A 9,796-nucleotide genomic window follows, 5' to 3' on the forward strand; every position below is an offset into this window, starting at 1 on the left:
GTTACTGGTTGAGCCTATCATTCTGTGTAGAATTTGAGTTAATACTCAAGTTTATACCTGTCTCACACTACTGTTCTGTGTTTTATTTTATAGTTGATTAGGTCTCACCCTGTCGTTCTGTGTTGTGTAAGGGTTAAAGGTTGAGCTAAGGTCTCACCCTGTCGTTCTGTGTAAGGGTTAAAGGTTGAGCTAAGGTCTCACCCTGTCGTTCTGTGCGTTGAGGTTGGTACCGTGCTGGATGAGCAGCGTGATCACGTTGGTGTTGCCGGAGATCACGCCCCAGTGCAGCGCCGTGTTCCGGTGGTACTTGTCCCCCAGGTTCACGCTCGCGTTAAACGTCAGGAGAAGACGCGTCGGGTCCGTGCTGGAGGGAACACAAACAAGCTCAGAAGTTTCGTAACACATCTACATTGAGTCATCTCGACATTCTGCATGTCCGTTCACACATTCACGCATGTTCACACTCACACGTTCATACTCGCGTTAAACGTCAGGAGAAGCCGCCCCGGTTCCGTGCTGAGGTGGACACCAACGAGACAGCATTCACCAAAAAACAATTACTCAAGCAACTGGATATGATTTTGGAAACGGTCAGACGTTTTGGGTAGCATCCACTACCTTTTGTCAGTGACATTCGGTATTCACATTACTGCATGTTTTTACTTGCATGTTCACACACATTTATAATCTCACGTTCACACTCACACATTCATGCTCGCACAAGTCAGTGGGGTCCGTACTGAAGGGAACACTAACATCAACAGCAACATATTGTGGTTCTAGTCCTTTTTATTCCAAAACAGCTGCAGGCCAAACATATGTGAATTCTTTCTATGCCAAGAACCTGTATTACACCAAGACGTCACAACCATAACATAGCGAGATATTGTTTATTATTGTTTATTGTCCTTTCGCACATAAGAAAAGTAATGGTATAAAAAGAAATTATGTACAATCAAATACATGCAGGAGAGCCCAAGAAACCAGGAGGTTTATCTAGTGGGCTCTCCCAAATCCTGTTGATGATCTCATATTTACAACATTATTTACGTTAACAATTAACATGCATGTCTTCAGGGACAAACAAAAGAAAATTAACTCAAACAAGATAATATAAAGTTAACACGGCAAACTAAATATCTAAACAATAAAGTAAGACAATCAAGAACATATCGTATTCAACAAAAAATACATTTCCATTAGTCAAATCATATGGTAAGAACAACATAAGAAACCAATATTAACGCAAGGAAAATATCGTAGCATAAGAAAACAAGGAAAACAAAAGCAAATCAGGAAGTGGTAGATGGCTTCTCTATTAGGTCAGTTTTTAAATGTTGTTTGAAAGTTGGAAGGGATTGGCAATTCTGCTGTGAATGACTTATACTGTTCCAAATTAACGGGCCTCTAAACATTATCGTAAACTGTTTCATATTTGATTTTGTTAGGATTGGCCTTAAATCATTTTGCTTTCTGGTACTGTAACTGTGGATATCTGAGTTGTATTGAAATATGTCCTTGAATTGAACTGGTAATTGTGAACTTTTGTGTAAGACTTTGTGGACGAAAATTGCTGTTTGGAGTTTATTTATGTCGTACACTGTTAAAATTTTCAAGTTGTAAAATAGAGCCGCAGAGTTAGCAAAAAATGGGACATTAGATGCAATCCTAACGAAGCGCTTCTGCAGCTGATGCAGCGGTCGGATTGAAGTAGTGTATATGAAAACAGCAAGTTTTGCTAAAGTTTTAACCAAGCTAAGGACTCACCCGTATGTCCTGTAAGTTGCCCACATGAGCGCTGTCATGCCGTTCTGGTCTATCATGTCCACATCCTGCAGGAACAGTATAAACAGTAAGAAGATATCTACAGTACTCAAGTGTTCACACAGTGAGACATCACAGGCAGAACCAACTGACATTAGAGTTACACACTATCGCAGCAGCCTACAGATTTTAACAATAGCTACTGATACACATACTCTATGGAGACCTCCCCCCATATCTCAAGTCATCTGTGAGAGGAGACTGCGCTTTGCTGGACATTCTTGGAGGAGTAAGGAAGAGATCGTTAGTGACGTCTTTCTCTGGGCCCCAAAAACATGGGCATGCCAGTGTAGGCAGACCCTGCACAACCTACATACATCAGCTGTGTGAGGATGCGGGTTGCAGACCTGCCCAGGGCTATGGAGGATAGGGAGGGCTGGGGGAAAGGGGTCATGAGCATCTGTGAAACTCTCAGGACCAGATGATGACACATGCAAAGTTACAATATGGTACATGCATGCACTTTTATTGTCTTATAATGTTACTTTTCACTGTCACATCATTTTGCATGTATGAATTCTCGTGGAAGAGTAGCAGTCACATGACATTGTATAAAACCACCACAGATGTAAGACTGTTCTCTAGGTGAGAGAACTTCTTTGTGTTGGATAAAAAGTTCTAACTTGAAACACAAATAAAATGTTCTAACTTGAAACACAAAACTACCCCAGGTGTAAGCCTTTCTCACCTGTCCCTTGGCCAGCAGGTATGCGACTATAGATGTGTGGCCAAACTGGGCAGCCAGGTGGAGACAGGCACAACCTGCAACACAACGGACACCTAGGTTATACATGTGACCAACGCACAGGCAAATATTACAAAATGCAATGGACACTACTAATTCCCTATAAGTGACCCACAAACAGGCACAACAACTTGCAACACAATGAACATCTAAACGTGTCACCGCACACAGGCATGATCAATCAACACAACAGACAACAATTTGATGGTCAACCAGTAAAGACATAATCTGCAATATAACACTGGGCATAGAACCTTAATTCTCAATCCGACTTTAAAATAGCCATCATGTAGAAAAAGGGAGGTTCAAACAAACAAACAAACAAACAAACAACCCACCTTCCCCGTCCAGAAGTGCAGGGTTGGCTCCGTACTGCATGAGTAGGACAGTCATGGACATGTGGCCCTGCCGTACGGCCCAGTGGAGAGGGGTGGAGTTTAGCTCCCCCCCGAGCTGATCAATGATCGCTCCCTTACTGATGTAGTACCTGTAACAGAGGGGACTGTGTTGATGTATCCAGAACTATGCTTTATCCAGAAACATGCTCAGGCAAGGTTCTGGATAGTGCATGCATATCCAGAACCTTGCTTTATCCAGAAACATGCTCAAGCAAGATTCTGGATAGTCCACATGTATCCAGAACCTTGCTTTATCCAGAAACATGCTGAGGCACGGTTCTGGATAGTCCACAAGTATCCAGAACCTTGCCTTATCCAAAACAATGCTCAGGCATGGTTCTGGATAGTCCACAAGTATCCAGAACCTTGCTTTATCCAGAACCATGCTCAAGCAAGATTCTGGATAGTCCACATGTATCCAGAACTGCGCTTTATCTAGAAACATGCTCAGCCACGGTTCTGGATAGTCCAGATGTGCCTGGAGTAAGTCTACATGTATGCTCTTGGTTAAGTGGAGACTATCCAGAACCGTGCCTGATCCTAACCCTCACCCATTTAGGTATGGAACTAGACAGACACCTTAATACAATATTTATGTGTTATACTATGTGACTATAAGAGAAAACTTGAAAAACTTTATGGTGAAATAAACTTTTAAAGATTTTGGTCTCTATAACTAAGTAATACCATGGTATCAGTTCATGCTATGACTGGGTGTGGCAACAAACTTTTAATCCCCTTTTTGTGCACTCTATAACAAGAGTGATCTCTCTGGACTATTCTACTCGTAACTCCTATATAGGGGTGTTCATCGGGTCCTAACATTCTCACATAGGAGGGGTTTCCTAGTGGGTTCATAACAGGTTCTTATAACTGTCAGTCCATGGTATGAGTATTCGGTTGTGTTTACTAACTTGACCAGTTCCAGCCGGTTGTTGATGGCTGCCCAGTGTAGAACCGTGACATTCTCCTTGTCCGGTGTGCGCACGTCGAAACCGGTTTCAACCAGTTCCTACAGGACACAGGACAGAATACAGACCAAACTGTAAGGTCTGGTACACAAGATGGTCACATCTGAAAGGGTAAGGGTAGAACTGAAATGACAGAAAATGGCATCATTTAAGTAACAGAACAAATAACTTCTACAAGACACATCTTCTCATCTACATATTCCTTTCCCAAGACATGTTCAGTATCATTTAAAAAAATCTGCCTTGGACAACCCATTTTCCTGAAATTATACATTTTTACTTTGGAAACAAACACACTAAACCAGAAAGTGAGACACAGAACTTGTGCAAATGGTGTCATCTGGTAACATCTAATAGACATTTTTGCACGAGTTCTCCAGTGTCACTGACGAAAGGTAGTGGATGCTACCTGAAATGTCTGACAGTTTCCAATATCATATTATCCAGTTGCTTGAATAACTGTTTTTGGCGTATCTACTAGTACTAGACATACCTACTTTCAATAATTAGTACCTGATACTCGCACATGAAAGAGATTCTTTATTGACTCAACAAAAAGTACAGGGACTTTTGTATGGTCTTCTACAACTAAACTTAAAAGATCTAACAAAGTTAAATACATGTATGGATAACGTCATCTTACATACAGAATATATGTATGCGGTAACAATAAAGGTTTAACTATTCTCTAACATGTGGTCTCTAAATCTAAGATCGAAATAAGTATCTCTGACTCACATGACACCTGTCAATCACTCCGTACTGCGTGGCTCGGATGATGTCAAAGGTTTTGTAGTCCTCCTCCGTGTAGACAGGGGGCTGGTGTAGGGGGGTGCTGGGGGCAGAACTGGGGGGGCTGGGCTGCGTCGGGTAACCTTTGAACTCCTGAAACAAACAAACAAACAAGTCAACAAACAAAAGTCCTCCGTAGACGGGGGGCTGGTGTAGGGGGGTGCTGGGGTCCGAACTGGGGGGGGCTGGGCTGCGTCGGGTAACCTTTGAACTCCTGCAACAAACAAACAAACAAGTCAACAAACAACAACCTCAAGATGACCAGGGAATGCCCTCATGGAAAGCCCCAGAGCAGCTAAAACAGACAAAGCACCAAGCACAGCCTTGGGCCCAGGATGGCCGCCGGCCGGTTTGTAAACTAGCGATATTTAGTGGTTTTCGGTCGCACTGGGGAATATTTAGGCGGATCTGAACATCGGCAACCTGGCCAATTGTGGGGTAATATTGCAGTGTAGTTCGGGACAGAAAAAAATGGGGCGAAAACGGATCATCGCGCAGCCAACGGGAAATGTGCAGTTCTGCCAATGGATCTTTCCACGACTCTTGCTGAGGGTAATGCAATGTAAGCCCGAATCAAGAGTCTCCATGGCTAATTTATACCATTGTCTTACAATTTGGGAATGACCAAAGACTAATGAGGAAGGTACCCAGCTAAACAAAAAAGGTTACTTTACTCGCTAAACTTAGGCTAGCACAACTGGAGCATAAAGTGATGATAAACAATAGATATGCATGTTGACTTATTTTACTTACGTCGAGTGCCAATATGACTTGGGCTAAAGAAGGAAAGTTCTAATATAACAGTAAGATGCAAATGGTAAGAATGGGTGTGTAAAACATGTACGTTAAGTCCCCCCCTCCCACAGTAAACAATGAGTCGGCACGTCTATTGTCCCACCTGACTAATCTCCAAGCAGATCCTAGGGTGGCACAATTGCAAAACACAGTATCAAATTGGCCAGGCAGTATCCATTGGCCAGAGAAGGTCCAATACGGGCCAATGGATACTGCCTGGCCAATTTGATACTGTGTTTTGCCACCCTAGGATCTGCTTGGAGATTAGCACAGCCCCCGACCGATGACCGACAGGTGCTTCACACTACAACACCCCAGAGAACGGACACAGCCGCTAGCGGGGGGCTCTGGCGGGGTTTTCACACATCTCTGTCGCTTTCTGCACACCCCTTCCTCTTCTCCGCGACCTAGGAGTCCAGTTCAACCCACAAAACTCAGGAAAAAATGACACATAACCGCCTCGATCGCGAGAAAACATCATAGTTTTTTTTACGAACGCTCGGTCATGATGAGGGGGTTCATACACATGTTCCGGTACGAATAACACAGATGTAAAAAGGCCGCTAGAACCACCCCGGACAGGCTAGCGGTCTAAAACTATGCCCAGATAAAGCTGATATCACAAGCTTCGCGAGGAAATGGTTTGTGTTATCATATATATTTTTTACGTCCGTTCGGTCATGATGAAGCGGTTCACATGTTCCGGTAACGTTACGCATAACACCGATGTAAAACGGTGTATAAAACCGCTCACAGACGAGCTAACGGTCTAAAACTACGCCCAGATAAAGCTGATATCACAAACATCACGGAAAAACGGTCTGTGTTATCGTGCAGACGACGGTACGCACCTCCGGAGTGAATACGGGGTTGCAGCCCGCCTGTTTCTCTCCCTCGGCAGCCATCTTGGAACGTGGGGAATGATGGGTAATATACGGGGGACCATCCACTAACACTGACCTAATCTCCAAGCAGATCATACGGTGGCAAGGCAGTATCATTTTTTGGCCAGGCAGTATCCATTCGCCAGAAAGGCTCCATACGTCAATCAAGGGCCAATTTGATACTGTCTTTTGCCATCCTAGGATCTGCTTGGAGAGTAACACTAACCAAGGATATGTCTGTGCGCTAAAGGTTTTTGACAGTAATCTCCAAGCAGATCCTATGGTGGCAAAGCTGTATTAACCATATTGGTGGAAGGAGTGACAATTGGCCACCTGTGCCTATTGGTCACTCCTTTGGATACAACCATTGGTTACAATCTTTGCCCCTAAAGTTGCAGTCAATATAGGTGACTAATGGCCACTCTTTTGGCCAATGGTGGATACTAGTCACTCCTTTGGCCAATGATTGCAGCCTTGCCACCCTAGGATCTGCTTGGATATTATATTTATAATGTAACAAGGTGTCCTTGCTCTATATTGATGAGTTGGTAAACTATAGAAAGAAAATGATAGACAGTTATAGTGCTACTTTGCTTGAGAAACTGTTTTCTTGTGTAACCAAGGAGGTTTCTTGATGTAGCTTTACATTTTTTAGTGATATGGTAGAAGTGTGTATCTTATGTGTTGCATGTGTAGTGGTGACTTTACTTAGGATGGGTCTTCAAACCTGGGATGGCATCATTTGGTGATTTTCACGCACCTTCACGGCGTTCGCTAAGTACATTGTACTAGTAAACTGTCTTGGGCATAATGAGGTGTGCTGCATTCTGTTTTACAATACAAAGGCAAGCCACTTTGTTGCATTCCAAATCACAACTCATTCCATGTCTTTGGTCTAGACTCTAGCCACGGGAGAAATCAATCAATGCTGTCAATCATGGTGTGCTGTCCCTGTCAATCATGGTGAGCTGTCCCTGTCAATCATGGTGAGCTGTCCCTGTCAATCATGGTGAGCTGTCCCTGTCAATCATGGTGAGCTGTCCCTGTCAATCATGGTGAGCTGTCCCTGTCAATCATGGTGAGCTGTCCCTGTCAATCATGGTGAGCTGTCCCTGTCAATCATGGTGAGCTGTCCCTGTCAATCACTGTGATTGACATCATGGTCGGTCGCCTTATGGAACTTTCCAAATCTTGGTCCAGCTGTACCACAATGCAATGAACTACAATGCATACCAGTATTGTATGTTACTATCATAATGTATGTTCTTCCCCCCCAACTGCAAACCAAGAACTGGTGTATTTTCTACTGCCATGTCAGAGTCAGTACATAATGACCCTACATTTATCAAGACTGAAACTGCCTAAGGATAGGACTCTATGCCTGAAAAAGTCTTTCTTGCATTGTGCAGCAAGACTCTACAATGTCAGTGACAATGGCTGATATTTGAAAACCTGTGTCTGCTATTTCCTGTTGTAGAGTAAATGGTGTTTGTACATATTTGTATATAATGTGTTTCTGTGTACCTGTCCTGTCTTGTTTCTTAACCAAATGTAAAAATCAATTACATAATTCAGGGGTGCATTAGCATTCCCTGCTTTAGTACGATTTTGTTGGATTGAATAAACTGAATTAAGGTTAAAAAAAATTACCCAAAGGACAGATTACTCATGTTCCTGAGGTCATGGAATTGTTTTATTTTTGTTTCATTTCTTCACTTGTGTTCAAAATCCCATCTCATTATTGTTGGAACAACATAATTAATTACTCAACATACAAAACGATCACTGTTAGCAGACACATCCTGACAGTATGGTAATTTTAGAAGGATATTCACCATTCAGGTTACATATACAAATACAAATCCTCTTTTCACTCTTTCTAAAAAAATCCATCTGACAAGTTTCTGTTTCAAATACTTCTAGCTACGACTGAATATCACTTGTATTCCTGGTCCTGATTGTGTTTCATGCATGAGAAAAGTTTCAGATGTTCTTCATTCAGTCTCAAATATTGTTCACTCTCCTTTTCATGATTTTCACCCCTGTTGGGCAATGGTAGCACCCAGCACTTGCAGACAAACAATGTCACTTCTGTTGGGACCGTGGCCGGTCCCACTCTCCAGCAGGGGTGTTCTCAAGAGTCGTTGCTTCATCACAGGAAGGTGACGCCAACCCCCAGCTGTACACTTTCACTCACTCTGAAGTAAACAACAAACAGGACAACATGTAAACAACAATAGCACAACAAAACAACAGCAAATAATTTGTCTTCACCTTATTTGCATATCAATCAACAGGTTGTGTATATAAACCTGCTTTCCCCTCTGGTCTCTCAGTCACTGACGAAAGCTAGTGGATACTAGCTGTAACGTCTGACGTTTTCAAAATCATATCCAGTATCTTGAGTAACTGTTTTTTGGCATATCGTATTACCTGGATGTCTAACCTTCATCGACGTAACAGCAAATAATGAGTGAAAATAATGAAAATTGTAGTAATAACATACATGTATGCCAAAAAACAGTTACTCAAGCAACTGGATATGATCTTGGAAATGGTCAGAAGTTTCAGGTAGTATCCACTACCTTTTGTCAGTGAAACTGTAGAGTTGTTAGAAGGTACGAAAGTGTCCTTACTTGTACCTATTTTCTAGAAGAAGAAGAAAACAACTGAGAAAATACAAGTTTTTCTCCTGCGAAGGTAAACCTTATGAAAATGTCCTTACTTGTCCCCCGTCCTGGCCCCCCCTGGTATGCAGTAGTTCAGCTCTAATCTGGCGATGCGGCCGAGCCGGAACAGGATCCCCACGCCGTACGACCAGCGGACGTCCGACCGCATCCTCTCCCAGTGGTCACGGTAGTTATAAACATCCTCTACAGATCAATGTCAGGAAATATGTCATCAGGTTAGTAAATCAGTGCAACATAGTTTTGAGAACAGAGAAATAGGTATTCAGTCATCTCATGTCTAGTAATGACCACACAATAGAAAAATAGTGAAAAAATGTGAATTCATCTCCTGTTGCTTTAAAAAAAGGGAAGAAATCTTAAAGAGGTAGATTAGATAGAATGTATTCTCTGGTAGTTCCTAAGACATTTATGTTATTGTTTTATCCTTCTATCCTATGTATTAGGTTACATTATGACATACAAGTAACATCACACTCCGATGCAGCATTTAGCCCCATGGGCATGAACATGCAAATAAAGATTCATATAAATTTCTTTTGTACAGAGAGATACAAATGTAATGAAAATAAAATTTTACACAAAATTCTATCAAAGAACAACATCAGGACTGACCTAAGTTGGGCTGGAAGAGGTTCCCGGCCGTCAGGAACACATGAGTCCGGAACAGGTCGCCGAAACCCCCCCTGCCCGGCCGGAA

The 9,796-nt window shown here is 42.5% G+C and overlaps 2 protein-coding genes across 2 annotated transcripts in view; both read right to left on the reverse strand.

The window, feature by feature from the left end:
* The window catches only part of LOC109481716 (palmitoyltransferase ZDHHC17-like), a 23,438-nt gene extending 17,002 nt beyond the window's left edge, over positions 1–6,436 (reverse strand). Inside the window, exons 1-7 of the mRNA XM_019784309.1 lie at positions 6,377–6,436; positions 4,677–4,823; positions 3,882–3,979; positions 2,908–3,056; positions 2,513–2,586; positions 1,768–1,832; positions 202–364 (exon numbers count right to left, since the gene is read on the reverse strand). Of these exons, the coding sequence (XP_019639868.1) occupies positions 202–364; positions 1,768–1,832; positions 2,513–2,586; positions 2,908–3,056; positions 3,882–3,979; positions 4,677–4,823; positions 6,377–6,430 (750 nt within the window). The 5' untranslated portion in view covers positions 6,431–6,436. The remainder of the gene's footprint in view (positions 1–201; positions 365–1,767; positions 1,833–2,512; positions 2,587–2,907; positions 3,057–3,881; positions 3,980–4,676; positions 4,824–6,376) is intronic.
* A 2,125-nt stretch (positions 6,437–8,561) lies between these two features.
* Positions 8,562–9,796, reverse strand: part of LOC109481647 (sorting and assembly machinery component 50 homolog B-like) — a 14,442-nt gene continuing 13,207 nt past the window's right edge. Inside the window, exons 13-15 of the mRNA XM_019784225.1 lie at positions 9,712–9,796; positions 9,135–9,282; positions 8,562–8,607 (exon numbers count right to left, since the gene is read on the reverse strand). The exon at positions 9,712–9,796 is cut by the window's right edge and continues 4 nt beyond it. Of these exons, the coding sequence (XP_019639784.1) occupies positions 8,562–8,607; positions 9,135–9,282; positions 9,712–9,796 (279 nt within the window). The remainder of the gene's footprint in view (positions 8,608–9,134; positions 9,283–9,711) is intronic.

The sequence above is a fragment of the Branchiostoma belcheri genome, unplaced genomic scaffold (genome assembly GCF_001625305.1).
Source record: "Branchiostoma belcheri isolate BF01 breed outbred unplaced genomic scaffold, Haploidv18h27 scaffold57, whole genome shotgun sequence".
Classification (NCBI taxonomy): Eukaryota; Metazoa; Chordata; class Leptocardii; order Amphioxiformes; family Branchiostomatidae; genus Branchiostoma; species Branchiostoma belcheri.